At 44.0% G+C, this 19,606-nt stretch overlaps 2 protein-coding genes across 8 annotated transcripts in view; both read left to right on the top strand.

Annotated features, from left to right (window-relative positions):
- The window catches only part of SMARCAL1 (SWI/SNF related, matrix associated, actin dependent regulator of chromatin, subfamily a like 1), a 40,668-nt gene extending 24,729 nt beyond the window's left edge, over positions 1-15,939 (top strand). For 5 of the 6 annotated variants that reach the window (XM_048309696.1, XM_048309693.1, XM_048309691.1 and 2 more), the window contains 7 exons: positions 5,056-5,274; positions 6,049-6,119; positions 8,256-8,358; positions 9,046-9,228; positions 9,727-9,827; positions 11,353-11,449; positions 11,822-15,939. In XM_048309696.1, coding sequence (XP_048165653.1) covers positions 5,056-5,274; positions 6,049-6,119; positions 8,256-8,358; positions 9,046-9,228; positions 9,727-9,827; positions 11,353-11,449; positions 11,822-12,028 — 981 coding nt within the window. In that variant the 3' untranslated portion in view covers positions 12,029-15,939. The remainder of the gene's footprint in view (positions 1-5,055; positions 5,275-6,048; positions 6,120-8,255; positions 8,359-9,045; positions 9,229-9,726; positions 9,828-11,352; positions 11,450-11,821) is intronic. The other variant, XM_048309694.1, reaches the window with a different exon arrangement.
- Positions 15,940-16,020: 81 nt separating this feature from the next.
- On the top strand, positions 16,021-19,363 carry RPL37A (ribosomal protein L37a). 2 transcript variants are annotated; one of them, XM_048309699.1, is made up of 4 exons: positions 16,021-16,111; positions 17,100-17,228; positions 18,487-18,569; positions 19,213-19,363. In XM_048309699.1, the coding sequence occupies exons 1-4, from the start codon at positions 16,109-16,111 to the stop codon at positions 19,274-19,276; spliced, it is 279 nt and encodes a 92-aa protein (XP_048165656.1). In that variant the 5' UTR covers positions 16,021-16,108; the 3' UTR covers positions 19,277-19,363. The 2 variants fall into 2 exon arrangements, with proteins under 2 accessions (XP_048165656.1, XP_048165655.1); XM_048309698.1 differs by lacking the exon at positions 16,021-16,111 and adding an exon at positions 16,989-17,018.
- The last annotated feature ends 243 nt before the right edge of the window (positions 19,364-19,606 follow it).

Genomic DNA, 19,606 nt, shown 5'->3' with positions numbered 1-19,606 from the left:
TAACATTTTGAAAGCTCTTAAGTTGAGGAGATTGAGGTGCTGCAGTGGTGGACCTGAGACATGAAAGCAGTAGTGGAGCGTATTTTTATCAGATCTTGCCCCCCTGAGTTTTTTAAACAGGCAGAGAGTAACTGTGGAGCCTTTAAGCAGCTGCAGGTTTGGGCTAGTTGATTTAAAAAAAATCCCAAAAAAACCCAACCAACGAACCAAAAAAAAACCCCAAACAAAAAACAACAAACCAAAAAAACCACTTTCTAGTCTTAGTCACTGTTTGATAAAGGCCTTTTTTGCTTGGGATTTTGGATTTTATACCTCCAGGTAAGTAAAAAAATCAAGACTTACAGACTATATCTTTGTATTCCACCCTCTTCTAATTTAGGAAATGGATGCAATCCTCAGCATATTTTGAAAATAACCCCTCTGCCAGCTGCTCAGCAGTTGTTTCCACAGTTACTGAGTCCAACCATTGCAAGAAGCCAGCTTTGCAGGAAGCCAGCATTTGCAGCCATGATAGCAAATGTCTGCCTTGCTGCCAAGGTATGGGCAAGTCACCTGCACTTGGATTTGCCATCCTTAGAGCTGCTGTGTGTGTTGGAACACACACTGCTAAGAGAAGAGCTTTTGCTGCTGCTTCTTGTACACGGAGGCTCTAGGATCTTCTGTGCTGGTTGCATAGACACAAAAGAAGGACTCAAATCTCCCTACAGCTCTAATTCAGAGTGCTTAGCAAAGTGGTTGGAAACACCAAATGACCACTTCAGTGTTCAAAAATATTCACTGAAGAATTGACCATCATCAGTGTATGCCATAAAAATAGTTACAGCTATTTGTAGGGCTTTTGTGTTTGTTTTCTTTTCTGTTTGGGGTAGCTAACATATACCAAGTTTCCACCAAGAAGATTCTTACTTCAGTCTCATAAAATTCTTGAATCCCCTTTTTCCTAGATCTGAATGCCCACTTTTGCTTTCATAGCCAGTGTAGTGCTGTTCTATGTAAGTCCAAATGTGCAAGTCAGAGGAGCACTTAATTGGCTTTGGCAGTCATGTGCTCATGCCATTGATTAGAGTAAGGCCATTAGGCTGCAGAATCACAGAGCATCAGTCCTGGGTCTCCATCCATAATAGGAATCGGACGGAGGGAGAGACCACATCTTCTGCTAAGCTTCATTATCTTTAAAATGGAAAGATTCCTTTCTGAGCATTCCTTTCAGAATGCTTCCTAGAGGGAAATAAAGAGATACGGTTTAATCTTCTTGGTTTTCCACAGTAAAAAGGAAAGTTGCAGCATGTGAGTCTAAGTAGGTTTGGCGTTTGATAAGCCCTGTTAAGGATAAAGTTCTGCACAAGTAGCTGTCATTTCAATTACGAGGCACATGAACCTTGGATAAAAGAAATAAAATAGTTTTACAGGATCCAGGTTGTAATAGCGTGTTCAGTGTAAATGACTTTTCAACCTGCAGTGAAACTCAGCATGGAGGTCACAATCTGTATCAGCTTCCCTTCAAAACCTCAGCAGGGTTTCTAGTACAGTTCTGTTTCTGCGTTTGACCTGCCTCTCCTAGACAGTTGAACATTGTTGGTCTTCTCCATGCTCACCTGGGACATTTTGTTACAGTTCATGTCAGTAAATTATAATGTGAACCTAGGAAGAATTTGGTTATTTGGAGAAGTGGGGCTGCTATAAATAGAGATGTAGATAGTGTTAGAGAAAAAAATGGGTCTGCTGAATACTGGGTTGCCACTCGGCAATGAATAAATTTAAAAGGTGTTTGGATGATTGTAGTTGGTTTCCTCATGACTGTAGAGTGTCCCTCACATTCGTTGCTGCAGCTCTAACCTGAGACTGTGTTAGGAGTTGTATCCTTTCTGAAGAACTGTTGTGGTACTTCTGCTGTCAATACTCAAGTAAGTTCTTCTTTCTGTCCTGAAATTGGGAGCATTATGAGTGGGGGTAGAATTGCACAGAACCAGAGAGGCTTTGCAAGGCTTTTGAAGATCTGTAAGGAGGAAAGGTGTTATGTAAAAATGTTTTGGTATTAATAATAAATCCGATTGCATTAGAGGATTAAAGAAAAATTGGCAAACCTGATCCATTCAGTTTAAAACTAAAGTCTGACTAGTTTCTGTTTCAAGATTTTATGACAGAAAACTGCAAATATCTGGCAGATCTGATTAGAAAAGTTACCAAAGTTTATAATTTTTTATTAATTCAACCTTCTAGCATCTGTACTTCTAAAAATGCAGCAAGTGAAATGTCACCTGTTATTTACAAGCTATCCCAAGACTGTTTCCCAAAATACATGCTATGAATTCATTTTTCAAACTGGCTGATGTTGGCAAATATTAAGTAATTTCTATCTGAGCACATGCTCTGAATTTGTAAGAGTTTGGCAGCTTCTGCTAACACTGTAATAAGTTTACTGACTCATGTAAGATGCTGTAACACTTTGGTAAGAAAATCACAGTTGGAAGCATGTGTTCTGGAATGTTATGGATCAAAGCCAGATGTGTATTTTGGCAAAATAAATATCCCTCTTTTTTTCTCTCTTTTCTTCTCCACATTAGGGTATACTAAGCTAAATTTTCATAATTCCAAAAGTAGTTATCTCTATAACTAGCTAGGTGCAGCACAGAGCTAGGATGTGTCCTTGTTTGCAAATTGTTCCAGCACCATAAGAAATACATAACCTAAACATACTGTGGGGAGTCTGCCCGTATGTGCTTTTTAATATGACAGTAGATGGTATCTTGGCTCTGTGTGTGCCTTTTTCTTTCCCTTATGAGGATGCTGCTCTTCTGAAGTCAGTTTGGCTACGTGGACACAAAGCATGTGTATGATTTGCTTGTTATGGAAGTGGAAGGTGGGAAAACATGGGCTTGTAAGTGGAATGAGATAGCCCAAGGAGCTGCCTTGCTGAGCAGCCTCATCATGTTGATCCCTCCTACTCAGCTACCGGTGCACTGAGCAGTGTGGGCAGTGGGCTTTGGAGGCTGGGCACAGCACCAGGGCAGTCCTTCTTGGTTCTGTACATCTGCTCTGCTGGGCCCACAGAACCTGAGAAATGCAGAAAGGGAGCATAAAGACTGTGGCTCAGCAATGTCAGCTTTCATGCAGAGTGCCTAAAGCTAATAAACCCAGCTAGACTTGAGCTAGCTTTTCATGGACCTGAGGGATGCATCTGTGTTGCACTCTTGGTTTCAGGGAAGCAGAGCAGTGTTGGTTTTTTGTTGGTTTTTTTGAGGGGTTGGCTAAGATCCAGGTGGGCTTATTAGCTCCAGCCCTATACCACTGGGCTGTCGTTAGAGCCAAAGTTTTAATTCTACAGGATTCAAATTGGCTTTGTGTTTAGGGTTTGAATTGTTTCCTGCTTTAATGAACCAACTGTAGCTAATCAGATGGTGCCATAATTATGTAGGAATATATTAAGTCAAATGAGTTTAATGATGGCCATAAGTACCAGAATCTGAGTCAGTTAATGGTTCACATCAGTACAATATGGCAATAGAATTGCAGATTGTTTTATCTCAACCTGAAGTAGGAACATTCACTTTCAGATACCAGAGAGGTCTTACTTGCTTGTAAGCTCTTTGATTCCTCCTCTTCCTGTCCCACAGCATGTTCTCACCCCTGTTCCATCAAAGCACCACCCCTTAATACAGTCAGTAGCATGACTAACCTTATGGCTAGTGTGATTTATTTTTTGTCTTGTGCATTCTAGGAGAGGATGGAGGATGCAGTGAATACTTCGGAGCTTCTTTCTCTTTTACTTCCATTTACGTGTTGTAGCAGTTTTCTCTTGGGGAAGACAAAAGCAATATAGATCTTTAAGGTTAAATCTATTTTATTAATTAATGTAGCACACTAAGTGCGGAGCAGCCGATCAAAGGTGTTGGTGCTGAGGCTCCTCACATCTCCATTATGTGCATTTCAGGAGGGAATATGTAGTGGTTTACTTTGGATTGTTATTCCAAGGCCAGAAGTTGTATTTTTGGACACTGCCAGTATTACTTAGAATTAGAGCTATGAGGAAGATTTCACCTCCCTCCCCACCTTGGTTTTCAGTATTCCTGTAGCTTTATTCCCTATACTTATTTGTGAAATTCAAGCAGAAGGGTTTCTTTTTTTCCCTTGCTTCAGCATTAAAACTGTATTGGTCTCTTCTCCATAAGAGAGTTGTTTGAAAGATGCTTCTTTTGGGGAATGTACCAATTTGGATGCCACTGTTGTTCTTTCTCAGAGAACAAATGATAGGCTGTGGGGTTACTGGTAGCAGAAGTGATGAGCTGAGATTAACTGAACAGATGTATATTGCCTGCACACGGGATCTTGGAGGATAGGCCAGGTTCAGAGGGGAGTGCTTCAAGGAGGAGTAAATGAATGGCTTGTTCAGAGGAGCTTTGAAGTGATGATGCTTTGAAGAGACAATGTTTGGAGTGATGTTTTTTGGGCCACAGTTTATTTATGGTTTGCTTGAGTCTGAGCCAAACACAGTAATGGCAGAAATAGAGTATGTCAGGAAGCAGAGCAGGAGTCAGGTCACAGTGGAGAACAGGCAGTTCTGACCTAGCATGTCAGACAAGTGTAACAACTCTGTGAAGGCATCTGGGTTAAGGATGTTTGTCCTCGTGCTGTTAGAGAATATTTTTGTGTGTCTCTCTGCTTAAAGCTGAGGTATATGTGCATGCACAGAACTGCAGTGAGTCCTTTTGGCCTGCTCAATGCTGCAGGTGGAGAGCAGCAACACCTTGCTGTGTGAGAGTGAATACCAGGGCACAGGGCTGCAGCAGGAATCCTTGCCACCTTTCTGCATAGTCTTCTTCCCTGCACCTCCCTGAGCTCTTGCAGATAGGAAAAAGGGAAACTTGTAAGTAATCTTTTCATGTTGGGTAGATTAGTTTGTATGTTTCTACCTTATTGCCATTTTTGTCAAATCTCCTGTGAACTGTCAAGTTCTTGCCTTGTCCAGTTTCCCTGGAAATTTATTCTGCTTTTGGATTACCTGCAGAGCAGTTCTCTTATAGGTTTGACACTGATAACTGCTTTGATCTTTCCCAGATGCCATGGGGTTGGGACTACTCTGGATCATCCAACTTAACTGAACTGAAGATTTTGCTGGAGGAGTCCATCATGATCCGACGTTTGAAATCAGATGTGCTTTCCCAGCTTCCAGCAAAGCAACGCAAAATGGTTGTGGTAGCTCCTGAAGGCATTAGTGCAAAGACCAAAGCTGTCTTGGCAGCTGAAGCAAAGAAGATGGCCAAAGGATATGAAAGTGTAAGTCAGAAACTATTTTCATGATGAGCCATTGCTATTTCAGGTACTTTTATTTAAAAACATCAGTGAACAAACAGTACCCTGAGTTCCAAGAAGGTCAGAGCCATACCTTATGTGAAGGCACAGTTTTAAATGAGTGTACAGCACAATCAAAACTAGCTCAGCTTGATTTGATCTAAGTGGTCTACATTGTCCCTTTGTGTGAAATACCATTTTCCCCTCTTTTTTTCTCTCTTGTTAGTAATTTCTAATTGTCTTTCATATCTCTTGCCTCTCTACTTACTCTCCTGTCTAGCCACTCATTCAGCCTATGAAAACAGCCTTGATTGGAGCTGTGTAGTGAACAGAGCAGTAGCCAAAAATGTGAAGGGTTTATTTTTGCTTTCCTTGTTTGTTTTCCTTGTATGGGTGGAAAATGCATGTTCTAGGCTCCTAGGTTGCTAATACAGTTCTTACAGAACATAGGGGTTTTTCCTTGCCATTTTAGTTGGGACACGCTTTCTCAACTAAAACTGCATTTGTGATACACTTGTCATCCAACTTGTAGGAGTTGAGTGGGAGGTAGGCAGGGAGGTGTCAGGACTGTGTGAGTATCTGCCGTACCCAATGGCGAGTAGGAGACTTTCCTCACCAGGCCTCTATTGCTGTGCTTTTTTAGACTGATTTTTTTCCTAGCAAAGTGTTTATTGGCAGCAGCAGACATCCCAGATCTGTAAGCAAGAAGGAGAAAAGGCATTTTTGAGACTCAAATTTGTTTATCTTTTCCTTCTACAGAAACAACAGGAGAAGGAAGCTCTTCTTGTCTTCTTCAGCAGAACAGCAGAAGCTAAAATCCGCTCAGTCGTGTAAGTGCTGTGTCATTGCCTCATTCTTGCCTGGTAAAATGTGGTTTTTTCTGCTGAGAACAGGGAGACAGTGCCCTAGAGATAACAGTGCAGGCACATGAAGCATAGCCTCAAGTCAGCCTAGAAAAACTTGATTGTAATTACAATGCACTAAACATTTTCTTCTCTTGGAGTTCTTTCGCTGAATAAGTCTTCTGATTTCATTCCAGATACAGATCTAAACTGTCATTTGAACCATTTAAAACGACTTTGTGTTTTGGACTTGGATCAAATTCCCTGGTCTGGACCCTATTTCAGTTTAAGGAGCAGGGGAATAATGAAACTAAAAGCATCAACAGAATTTGAGAAAACAAATGCTGCAGTTCTGCTGCAGCAGGAGTCCTGAACCAAAAAGCTTATGAGATGGGCTAAGCTTTAATTGTAGTGTGCTTTAGGAATCTCAAAGCTCCTACTGAAGTTCTTGCCTCTTCCACAGGGCTCACATGGGACCTCAGTAGCAAAAGTTTTGTACCACAGGTGTGCTTTTAACTCTCTCTTCCCTAGAAATAATTTCTTTCTGTGCCCTTTCATCCTTAGCCTTTTTGCTGGGACTGCAAAAGAATTGCTTTAGGTCATAGCATAACTTTCTCATAAGTAGTATGCTAATAATATAAAAATGGTTTACTTTCCACAGCTCTCCAAATGTAAGGACCAACTGATGTGCACTGTGTGATTTCAGTCGCAGACCTTGCCACAAAATTTGCCTGTTTGGCACAGAACTGCACTTCATAGTCCCAGTATTCACTTCTGTAGGAGAGTTTCTTCCTTTTATGTTAGTGAACAGTTAGAAGAGTTTCTTCTTTTTATTTCAGTTGCAAGTATGAACTGAATATAAAACCATGAAGTGCTGTTTACTTGACTCTCTGGTAGGAAGTAGTCCATTTTTTTCTGGGGTTTAGTAGCATTTAAAATATCAGTACCAACTGCTAAGGTACAGTACTGTCTGTACTAATGGTACTGTCCTGTGATCACTTTCCATGTCTTAACCCTTGATGACACATCTTCCATTGCTTCCATTGAAATTACATGCCATTTCTTAAATAGAATGGGGGAATGAGATATAAAATAATTGTGATGTGTTGGTTGGCATCTGCTCACTACTCTGAATGTTCACTTTGATATTTGTTTTAAAATCCAGCAGTCCCACTTCTCTCCCAGATTTCTTTGTTAAATGATACTGTCATGTAATGGGGATCTGAACATTATGAACCCTGCAGAGTTGTCTGCCATCTTAATACAGTGCTGGAAATCCTTCTTGGTCTTTTTTAGTGACAGTTGCTGCTGACCTAAGATGTGTTGTATTTAGCAAAGGTCTTGGTATTTCTGATCTTCACAACAACTTTGCTGTTCCAAAGAAAAGATGACATTTGTATCATCTGTATGGGCTTATAGGTGTTCCTCAGGCTCTAGCTGACCTGATTGTAACACAAGCTACTACATAGAAACGGGTTCTGTAGCTGTGCTCCTAGTCCATGGGAAAAGCTAGATGTTTTCATTTAAGTGCATTTAAAAGGAGTCTTGTTGCCTTTCATTGGCCATTAGCCTATATGCATGTGGATAACTCCTAGAAATAGGATGAGGAATTTAGATTCTTAAGCTGGAGTAAATTGTCAGTGGGAGCCATTGCAAGAAAAGGTGGTTTTTTTCTGATCAATGTGTTTAGAGATCTTTTCTTCTGTTATAAAAACAATTCCAAGTAAACCCAGGAAGTTTTAACTGCATACAGATTATTTTAGTGTATTTAGAAATACAGATGAGTGAGTGAGATTGTAATTAAGTATAGATGGGCTTCAGTTGATTGGCCTGGGATGTCATGTTCCAAGTATGATACAATAAACTGATTCTCTTTGGTACCCAAGTATAATGTAGGCAGCTATCTCCTGTGGTGAAGAAAAAATTAGGGAATTTGCCTTTCCATATTTTAATCTATAGAAGACTTGACTTGCTACTTGCACTTTACTGCAGCTTTTTGTGCTAGCCTGTTTCCTGGTGTCTGTGTATAGATGGGCACTATCTTCAAAATTTGTTGTGAGCAAAGTCTGTATTCTCTCAGCACATAATCTTATAGTGTTTTGGTGTTTTTCCTTTTTCATGTAGAGAATACATCCTGGAGTTACTGGAAAGTGGGAATAATAAATTTCTGGTGTTTGCTCATCACAAGATAATGCTGGATGCAGTAGTTGTAGAGCTGAAGAAGAAAGTAAGTGACTGACTGATTTGTCTTAACTTTATCACTGTTCTAGCTTCAGAGCTGTTGAAGAGCCCCCTGGATTTATGGCTGGTCAGATAGTTTATTATGTCTGTCACAATTAGTGACAGAGGTAATTTCTACTTGCTGTGCTTCTGAGTGTGCCCTTCACCAAGGGAGCTGAGCTGTCAGGGTGAATGCCTCACAGGATGCACTTTGTATTAGCTGAATGGCTTTTATTGTATTTAATGTTCTTTAATTCCACTGTCTGCCCTGCAGCTTGTGAATTCTTAGAGGAGTGTTACTCTGTGTGGCCACTGTTCTCCAGGCTTTCCTCAGAGGGAGAATGTGACTACCTAAGCCCACCATCCCTGCCTGCCTTTACCTCTGTGGTACTCTTACATTTTTGAACTAAGATACTGCAGGGAGACTTGATAGAGCTGCCAATCATTACTCTTGACTTCAAAATTGTTTGTCTAACTTTTCATGTGAGATTTCCATGGGTGCTCCTAAAGCATTCTGGGTCATGCTGGGGCAGCATGAAGAATGGTTTAAGATAACATTCCAGACTATAACCCACAGTGACACTGGTGACTTTGCTCAGTGGCAGCATTGGGTATGGAATCCACTAAAACATGGAAGGAGTATACAAGAAAGGGGACACCAGGTCTCTAAACAGCATCTTCTGCCTTTTCACAGCACGTTGAGCACATTCGCATTGATGGCTCCACATCTTCAGCTGAGCGGCAGTCTCTGTGCCAGAAGTTCCAGTTCTCAGAGAAGCAGGCTGTGGCTGTCCTTTCCCTCACTGCTGCAAACATGGGCCTGACATTGTCTGCTGCAGATCTGGTGGTGTTTGCAGAGCTCTTCTGGAACCCAGGGGTAAGTGTCCTGGAGGGGACAGGGGTTGGATGTTCCCCAGAGAGCAGAAATGTTGGTAATTAGGAAATGTGGCAGGTGACTTTCTCTAGGGTTTTTCTCTTTCTTTCTGTCATGTCTGCTGGCTCTGCAACCACAGGTGCCTGGGCTTGAACCTGTGAGGCTGGTTTACACAGCTTGCTGGCAGGGGAAGGTGGCACAAAAGGGAAACATGCTTCTGTCTTAATTTGACAGAGCTCTTAAGTGTTTGCCCAGCCAAGACCTGAAAGGGTCCATCATCAGTGCTGACCTCTACTTTGGAAAATTGCTCAGTGCGTTTTGGGAACCTCGTGTACCAGATTGCTTCTTGGCTTAGTCTGTTTGAGAATACAGGTCTGGACAGGATCCAGATAAGAAAGAGTTGCTAAGCAGAAGAAATGAGATCTTCCTGTTCTCTGGTGCTTACACTATTTCTTAGATGTTGCAGTTCTCCCTTTTTATTTGTCATGTTTTTGCGTTAAGATTTTGATCCAAGCAGAAGATCGGGCACATCGAATTGGACAGACCAGCTCCGTTAATGTTCACTACCTCGTGGCTAAAGGCACAGCAGATGACTACTTATGGTAAGAAGGGAGGCAGACACTTTGGTTCTCCTGCCACCTGTTTCCACTGTTTGTCACATATGTGGTGTGAGGGGTTAATGCTAGTGCTGATTTCCACAGCCTGTGAGGGGAGGATCAATATGTGCCAGTCAGGGCTGCTTCGAGCTGGTGATGTGGCCTGGCTGCAGTGGACATGACTAAGTGGCTGACAAGCAGGAGGAATAAAAGTAGTCACCTGACAAAGAAAGGGCTCTTAAGAGAAATTCTGGGAGAGCTAAGGCATCTAAAACCTTCCCAGTCTCCTTGTAAGGAGGAGGAATTGTCTTAGACAACAGCCCAGAACATTCCTGTGCTAGGGTACTGTAAAGTGCTGAGACTTGCAAACAAAGTCAGCAGACGCCGGAGATGGTTCAATGTATTGCAGATCAGGTCTGAGGTGCAAGCTGGCTGCTGAGTGCTTGGATAGGGAGCTGTGGAGGAGGACTGCACTGTTGCCTTCCTCTTGCTCTTCAGTGAGCCCTTCAGATGGATTAAAAAGGTGCTATTGACCCACCTCTGGATAGTTGTGGTATGAGCTTTTTTGGCTGCAGTGGGAGTTACCAGCGAACATTAGTCCTTAGGGCTGGGGAATCTGACATCTGGGGGCAGGGAGGATCTGAGGAATCTTTAGTGCTGCAAGGGAACTGACCTGCAAATGATGGAAAGAAATTATCCACCAGCTGGTTCATTTAAAGTCCAAAATTACATCTTTATTACCTTGTTTAAAGGAATGAATGAACTAAGTGAACTTGTGCAGTTCCCAGAATATAATGATGGCAAGTAATTATAACCCATACAATGCAAAGATCTGGAAACTGATGCATCACCCAAATTTCATGGAAAGTTAATGACAGTAATTCTGCCTTTATTTGTGAAATGCTGTCTGTGCAGTCATTAGTGCTTAATGGGGAAGAAATACAGCTCTCAAAAGGACAGTGGCATCTTTTTCAAGACAGGACAAAGAACAAGAGGACGAGGCTATTTGGTAAATGCATTAATTGTGCCGTGGCCTTGGATCTTTCAGTGCCCAGTTTGCAGGTGTGGCTGGGACCTCTTGGCCTTTTGGGCCAGTGATGGATTCTTTCTCCTGCTGTACATTGGGAGTTATCCTTGAAATGCTGATACATTTGTTGTTGGGGCTTACCATTGCTTGCATTGGAGACTGAGCGCACAGGCTACTCGGAACCCCTTTTAGCTGCATCTTCTTGTTCTGACTTCATACCACTGGTGTTGCCTCAGTCAACTAGTTTCTCTATTGGATGTGTGTGTTCTCCAAATGTTTATAGCCCCAAATCCTCTGATTGTTACCAATTTAATTGATTGATATCCCAAGACAGCATGCAAGTGATGATAAACAAGAACAGGACAGGTTAAGGAACAAACAAACTTTGGTAGAAAAGCTGTCTTTATACCCAGCTGTATCCTTTTTTAATCTACACATAGTAAATGAAGCAGTGTCCTTGATGATACATTTCTCCTTTCAGTAATATCTGTTTATCACTCCTAGGCCAATGATTCAGGAGAAAATCAAAGTGCTGGGCGAAGCTGGTCTTTCAGAAACCAATTTCTCCGAAACAGCTGAGTCAACTAATTACTATGCTAAGGTAATTGACCTGAAAGAATATTGGTGGTCCCTGGGAGAGGCTGAATGGGCTTTGGCTTGTGTACATCTAGATTGGCACAGGTGACCTTACACCCGTTCTGCCTTTAATGCCGCAGACCAGATTGTTCAACTCCTCCCGGGATCCACACCTTGACTTGGACTCTCCACAGAGGTTCCAAGCCTGTTACTTGCAAGGAGGCCTCTTAGCCTCCATGTCATACGTCTTTGAGTATGTATGTATGAGATACATATGTGTGTGTATCGTATATGGTATGATCTATACACACTGTGTAAGGGGAGTGTCCTCTGATTTTGCTTACCGTGTTTTACACGACAGTGTGGATGCAGATCCTGTTCTGTTCTGTTTCCTCAGCCAGATCCAAAGCAGAAGACGATCTATGACCTTTTCCAGAAGACCTTCTCTGAGAGCAGAGATGACACTGATGATGTTTTGTTTTTGGAGGCAGCTGATGCTGGCTGTGAGTTTGACTCTGGGAGTGCTTTGCAAGACAGAGAAGCAGAGACATGTTCAGTGAGTCCCAAAAAAAAGCGGCGTATTGAGGAGTTTTTCAAAGAGTAAATGGGTGACAGCAAAAGAGATGGCAGCTACGAGATTTTTTTTTTTAATTAAAAAAGAAAAACCAAAAGCAATCACGTATTATTTTTTGAGTTTTTGAAAATAAAAGACTTGAAGTTTTCTGTATCTCTGGCATGTTTCATCTCAAAGGATGAGAAGGCAGTCTGACAGTGTGACAGATGTGCAGTGCACACCTGGCAGCCTGCAGGGTTTGCAGTCAGTCCTGGTTTTGCCAGTGACTGAATGGACATGGGAAAGTGTCATTCTGCTGTGTTTCAGCATGTCAGCTTCCACAGTTGTTCTGTTTAAAAAGCAGATAATGGTCCCCAAAGCAGAACTGGTAAGAAAACCAACTCCTCAGCAGCTGCAGAGTGCTTTTAACAATCAGTTTTCCATCTCCAAAAGTCTGTATTTCTAGGAGTTTGTTCCCTGGCAAATTTGGCCATTACTTGGATCACTCACAGATTGGCTCTTGGGTATTCAGTTTGGCCATGAGGAAAAAAGATCCAGACAGATCTTGATGTTTTGTGGAAGTGGGGAAGAGGAGGGAAAAGAGCAAGTTACCACCTTGAAGCTAGGTAATGTAGCTGCGTACCAGTAAGTGTGTATTGCCTGTTTTAGGCAGATACCTGCCTCAGCACACTCATCTCTGGCCTCGTGCTGAATATTGGGACCTGCTCCATGGCATGTGCTGCTTCTGTCAGTGGAAGGTGAAGCTTGTGCTGACTGCCAGGGATTAACCCTGACGTCTCAGGGAGGGGAGGTGTGTGTGTGTTTTCTTCAAGACTAGACTGATTTCTACAGATGAATGAGGAGGGGGACACAGGCAGCCTTTTGCTCGTTTTGTAAGAAAGTGATTCTGGACTGAACTGTTTAAATAAAAAGTTGTTCTAAGTTGTGATTCCCCAGCTTTTGGTACTTCTTCTATTTTATCATCTCCCAGTTAGCTGTGTTTTACAGCTGTAATCTGTAGAAAAGGTGGCAAACTGAAGGCTTACATTGAGCTCCTGGAGGCCAGCAGCTAATGTGCTGTGGAGGTGACGTGCTTGGCTCTGTGCAAATACCAGACACTGACAAAAAATACCTCTCTTGCGAGGCAGAGGAGAAAAATGTTTGTGCTGTAAGATTAACCTGATGATATTAGGTATTTTTTCCTGCATTGAAGGGTTTGATTGTTCCATTTTCAGCTGATGTCGTCATGGAAATGCCCCACAGGCTGGATGTACAATTGTGCTGGGTGGAGAACTGCTTTCCATTCATGACTGCAGATGGTGCTTTGGGGTGTGAGCAGTAGCAAGGGGTGTTGTGACTGGGCAACTGCAGGAAATGGTTTATCTCTGGGTCTGAGGATGAGAGTTAATGAGCACTGCTCTTGCTTCAGCAGCTGGCCAGGTGATGACACGCTTTTTGACATTTTTAAATGTCTGTCATCTTGAACACAAGAGTATTAAATCTGTAGGACGAGTGATCTTTCTACTTGCAAAGTGGGTTGTTCTGAGTAAGGGGTGAGAAATGTTGCTGTCTGCTGACTGAGAAAAAATGCAAAAGACATTATTTGTATACCCATATTGTTGTCTCCTATAGAAGTAGTTATCTTCTTTGTAAAGCTACAGCTATTTCAAAACTACTTTCCTAAGATACATTGAAAGTACCCTTGGAGAATTCTGCTTCTTACAAACTCGATTCGTCTTTGATTCATCTCATTGTCCATATGTTGGTAAATCCCAGCCTTGGTAGAAGAATGCTAGGTGTACCTTCCCTTTGTTAGGACCCATAAAATCTCGGTTTGCTGCACAGATACAGAGGTTTTTCAAATACACTTGAAATTCACTTTATCCTTACTAGATGAAAAGGGGGAGAAGAACCTTGCAGGAAAGTGCTGTTAGTGATTACTTCAAGGGAGTGGAGAGACTACAGGCCTTATCCTGATGGCACCATTAGTCCATCATTAATATGGTGAGGAGGTGGCTGGGCAGCTGGCAGCAGGCTCAGAGAGGATCTCCAAGGCTTGCTGACGAGAACCTGTACAAGGCAGTGTGCAGGTTGCCAGTGAGACCCACAGGCAGGCTCAGGAACATGCAGCACTCCTGGGGACTCTCGCACCTGCCCACTGAAGATGATAGAGCTGTATCTTTTTTGGCATTATCTAAAGCCAGTAGAGGAAAGGGAAGGACCCATCTTACTGGATCTTGGAGCATCTTACTGTGGCTGGATACCTGCTTGTACACCTGCATCAGTGCTCCCACCCATGTTCAAGAAAGGTGTGTTTTCAAGAAGGATGGCAAAACAGCAACAACAGGTTAAAATACCTGAACAATAAGCTGGAGCAGTTCCAACTAAGTGTTCTGCGTGCCCCAGGCTGGCCAGCTTCATGTGCTGAAGAGTTCAAGGGGCTGGATTGTCAAGGCAGGGCTGTGCTGGCCTGTCTGTGTCCTTCATCTTCTCAGTCACTTGGAAATGCGTGTTTACCTTGGCAGTGCTGGGAACGGCTGTCACTCTGGGTGGCTGGGTTTGGTTGTTGCCAGAGCTGTCTGTGACACTGGTAGATGATGGATATGACCATGTGCTGTACTGTCACAGCAAACCTGAACTCTGTAGATACCAGGGAATAGCAGTAGGTTCTCTGGATGTGTTGGCTGACAATTTATATGTTTGTTTAACCATATCATCACTAAGCAGCCAAAGGAACTTACTTCTTCTTTTCAGTTTTCTAATATGTTGGTATCAAAGCTGTATCCTGTGAGTCATCATTATGACGAGGATCTGAAAAGGGCAAATATATTCCTAGGATATATCAAATGAGATTTTGATTCAACTGAGGGAGATATAAATACCATTGCCTAAAGCCTTGCTGAGCCCTCATCTCAAACACTACTCTGGCACCAGCTCCCAGAAGAGCTTGCAGGGATGAAGCTTGGCATGACAGAGGGAATTAAAAATGTCAGTGTTCAAACCCTCAAAGCAAGAGCCAAGAGGGGAGGTGACATCCGTCCCTGAGCAGCCCCTGAAGTACAGACCCCAGCCAGGGAAAGTAACACAGTGGTAGGGTACACTTGATTCCTTGATTCCCTCTTAACTAAATAGACTGCAAGCGAAGAGGGCTGTCATGGGTTGAGGCAGCCAGGGTGGGTATGGAGGAAAATTACCTGCAACAAGTACCTGGGGACAGTTTCTCTAGGTGGACTGGGAAGCTCCAGCCCGCTCCTGGCAGGAGGGGGATGAACCGTAGCTGGCTCTGCACATCAAAAAGCTCTCAGGCTAACTAGATTACATTTCTTAATAGAGGTCAATGGGTTGCTAATCCCCTTAACAAGCATTGCAGCTCGGTGGCACTGGTGTATTTTTCTCGCTGTGTTTTGATGCTGGGAATCACCCCTGCAGCGACACACGAGGGCTTTTGGGGCTGGTTGTGTCAGCACTGGGCAAACTCAAGGAAATTAGGAAGTTGCCTTGACCTGACCTGATGCCAAAATTATTGAGATCTCATGGTTTAGGGCTGGTATGTTTTACGGTAAGAATTCATCCTCATTGATTTTTATATTTATTCATTATTATTTACTTGTTCTGCAGTTCTGGTCATGTTTTCTGTCCCCGTTTTGACATCTACCTGCTGTTTACTATCTTTAAAAACGAGGTGAGTGAATGGAACTGCCCCTTCTCCTGTTCTGCTGTGACCTCCCTCGGTGGAACCCCAGGACTGTGAGCTGCGGCGGTGCTGGCGCTCATGCACCGCCCGGGTCTCACACTGCGTTCCGCAGGATGGCTCAGGCTGCAAGGGACCACGGTGCTCATCTGGTCCAACCCCCCTGCTCAAGCAGGGCCGTCCCAGAGCACACGGCACAGGACTGCAACCGGACGGTTCAGAAGAATCTCCAGTGAGGGAGCCTCCACAACCTCTGTGCCAACACTAAGGCCGCCCTTGCTCCCGTTCCGGCTGACCCGGGCCTCGGTGCGCCCCCGCCCCGCGGCCAGCCCCGACCCCCGGGGCCGCCTCCCGCCCGGCCTGCTCCGTCACTTCCGGCCGCGCCTGCCCGCCCGCGCCTGCGCACTGCGGCTCCCTCTTCGCGTCGGCGCCGGGGGAAGATGGTGAGTGAGGCCGGGCTCGTCCGGCGCCATCCGCCGCCATCCGCGCTGGGGCCGCCGCGCTGAGCCCGCGGGGCGCGCCCGGAGCAGCCCGGGGCCGGGGCTGGGGCCGGGGGTGCGCCGCGTCCCCCAGCAGGCCCCGGCTCCGCGCTTCGCTGCGACAGCGGCGCGCTTCGCCCGGGGGAGGCGGCCTGGGTGAGGGGAATGGCAGCCGGGGCGCGGGGGAGAGAGGGGCGGCGGCACTCCATGCCACCGCCGGCTGGCCTCGGGAGGGACGGGGCTCTGCTCGGGCTTGGCGGCCGTACCGCTGCCCGAAGTGCCCCGGCAGGAGCTGGGAGGCTGCAGCAGCGCCAGTCCGGCGGCATTTCATCACTAATGCTCCAGGGGAGGGCAACGAGGAGGATTGGAGGACTGGAACAGCTATCTGATGAGCACAGACTGAGGGAGTTGGGCCTGTTCAGCCTCTTAAGAGGCGATTAGGAGGGGATTTTATTATATAAATATATAATAATTAAATAACTAAAATAGTGTACGAATATCTAAAGGGGGCCGTCAAGAGGCTGGAGCCAGGCTCTTCTCGGTGGTGCCAAGCAGTAGGACAAACGAGCAGAAACTGATGCGCAGGAAGGTCCCCCTGAACACGAGGAAGAACTTCTTTACTGTGCAGTGACCGTGCACTGGAATAGGCTGCCCAGAGAGGGTGTGGAGTATCCCTCACTGGATATACTCAGGAACCGTCTGGATGCAGTCCTGTGCCGTGTGCTCTGGGACCATCTTACTTGAGCAGGGAGGTTGGACCAGGTGACCACTGAGGTCCCTTCCAACCTGAACCATTCCATGACTCTGAATACTCAGTTTTCCCAGCGGCAGGGGGAGGCTGCAGCCCGGCTTTAGGATGCTCAGCACTCAGGTGACAGGAGAGGAGAGGGGAGCAGCGAGGAGAAGCCTGTCCTTGTAGGGTTGAAGCTTACCCTGGTTTGCCTCCCAACAGGCCAAGCGCACCAAGAAGGTCGGGATCGTGGGTAAATATGGGACCCGTTACGGTGCGTCCCTTAGGAAAATGGTGAAGAAGATTGAAATCAGCCAGCATGCCAAGTATACCTGCTCTTTCTGTGGCAAGGTGAGAGATCTCCCTGCCCCCCAAAAGTCTTTAAAAATCACATTGTTATTGATGCTAGAAAGGTGGTTTGATGCTTTTAGTAACTTGTACTGAAGAGAAACATGCTGAGTTCTGAGACAGGGACTAGTGTGTGGTGAGCTTTGGGCTACTGTCAGAGTCCTTGAAAAAGAGAGTAGACATTTCACATGCATTTTAGTGGTAGTTAAATGAAAACAAACATAAATTAAATGAAAACAAACATAAATTACATTTCGTTATACAAAAGAGTGACCAATGTTGCCATATTGTATGTTTTATGTAATTAATAAAATAGACCTGACAGAACTAAAGCATCACACTTGTTGTTTTGGTAATTAAGGCTTGACTTGAGCTTTTTTTTTTCTCCTTCAGTAACTTTTTACAGCATACCTGGAGGAGGAAGAGAGCTTGCTTTTCCCACTTTTAACTTTTGATGGCAGTTGCTTACTTTTGTGTGCTGTATAACTCTGGATGGGGAGGAATTTCTGGTAGGAAGTAATCTTACCTGCATGTGTACATAATTAAAATTCACTGTTAAATCTAGTGTTTGACAGTTTGAAATGCCCATCAGCTTATGCTTTGCACAGATATTTTTTATTGATAGCTGTAGAGTAGGAATCTTTAAAGTGGCTGGAAACTTAAAAACATTTTCATCATGGGTTTTCTTGCTTTGATTTGGTGTTGGTTTTTTGTTTGTTTTTAACTTACTGCCTTTCACTTATGAAGTGAGAAGGTTCATAATCTTGTCTGTAGAGCTGCCTAAATCAGGCACAGGTGTGGGCAAACCTCTTGTCACCTCTGCAAAGTGATGGGTACTTGCATGGGGGAGGGAGTTCAGTATGCACCGCTCACTCTTTTGATGCTGTTTGAAGTGGGTCTGGGTTAGAGCAATCTGGGATTGCCCAGGGAGTCCTGGGAACAGTGGTGTTCCCTGAGTCACCAAACCAGGTGAGAATATCAGTTGTTATGACCAAGTTAACTCCTTACTATTTTTCTCCTTCAAAATAAGGTGAATTTTTGATGATGCCTTTAGAAATGTCCCAGTGTATATCTGAATAGAAGGTGTTTCAGAAGGACTTTCCCTGTTCTGCAGAATTTGAGTAAAAGATTTCCCTGACTCTTTCTTGCCTTAACTTGCCTTGTAGGAGTGCTGTGTTGTGATGCTGAAGTCCTTGCTTGAAGTTTGTTGTTTGGCTTTTTCAGCTGATGGAGAGGGATTTTTTTTTTCCTTCTATTCCAGACCAAAATGAAGAGGAAGGCTGTGGGTATCTGGCACTGTGGGTCATGCATGAAGACAGTTGCTGGTGGTGCCTGGACTTACAAGTAAGGAAATGAAGAAGCTCCTGTCAGCATTTATTCTCATATAGCTGAGGCATAATACAGTTTTTGACTTTTTATTTATTTTTTAAAATTTTGACCTTCTAACCATTAAGTATATCTGTCTTGAGTTAGTGATGGGGGGAGTTGCTTGTTCTGTTAAAATTTGATTGCTGTGGATCAAAGGCAATTTGATTGCTATTGTTTGCAATAGGCAAAACCAGATTTACTCCAAGAAAAATTATTTTCATGTTTTCCTTTTGTTGTAGAAGCAAAAAAATTGAATCATAATAACCTTTATTGTGAGGGTGCTGTTGCTTACTCCCTTTCTTTGCTCTCTTTCCCCCACAATTCTGTAGAAGACACTCTTGCCCCACATGTAGCAGTTATGAGGGATCTGAGCCCACACATTTGTGCACGTGGTGGGTGCATGACTGGGAAATTTGGGTTGGGATGTAGCCTGTGAAGTTGCATGTGCTTTGTGGATTGAGGCCTACGCTTTGTTGTCAGGAAAATAAGTGGAGTTAGACCCTGTTTGACAATGCAAGCAGATGATAACAATTTGAAATGATTAGTGCTTTCTCAAAAAAAAACCCAACACCAGCACAGTTGTTGTGCCACATGCAAATGACTCTGCTTCTTCCTCCAGTACCACCTCTGCAGTGACAGTCAAATCTGCTATCAGAAGACTGAAGGAATTGAAAGACCAGTAGAAGCTACTTCCTGTTCTCCTTGTGAAACATCCTTTTTTTCTCCACTGTCAAGATCTGTCCTTTTACCAATAAAAGGGTGATAATGGAGTGGAATCATGTTTGTCTTTTCTGCAAAAAGTCCTGTCTGTTGTGTTATGTGTGATGGGTGCCAGGTGCCCACCAAAGCTGCCCCATCACTGCCTTCCTCTTCTGGACAGGGAAGAGAAAATACAATGAAAGGTTTGTGGGTTGAGATGAGGGTAGGGAGAGATCCCTCACCAGTTACTGCCGTGGGCAAAACAGACCTGACTTGGGGAAACCAGTTTAATTTATTACCAATTGTATCAGAGT

This window comes from Corvus hawaiiensis, chromosome 7 (assembly GCF_020740725.1).
Source record: "Corvus hawaiiensis isolate bCorHaw1 chromosome 7, bCorHaw1.pri.cur, whole genome shotgun sequence".
NCBI lineage: Eukaryota > Metazoa > Chordata > Aves > Passeriformes > Corvidae > Corvus > Corvus hawaiiensis.
The sequence above is the reverse complement of the archived record's forward strand: the minus strand, read 5'-3'. Positions and strand labels throughout refer to the sequence as shown.

What these genes read in the sequence shown, in the direction of transcription:
- RPL37A (XM_048309698.1), top strand. An exon ending in CCTGCTCTTTCTGTGGCAAG is followed by an intron (nt 17,229 to 18,486) that starts GTGAGAGATCTC and finishes CTTCTATTCCAG; the next exon opens with ACCAAAATGAAGAGGAAGGC. An exon ending in GGTGGTGCCTGGACTTACAA is followed by an intron (nt 18,570 to 19,212) that starts GTAAGGAAATGA and finishes TTCTTCCTCCAG; the next exon opens with TACCACCTCTGCAGTGACAG.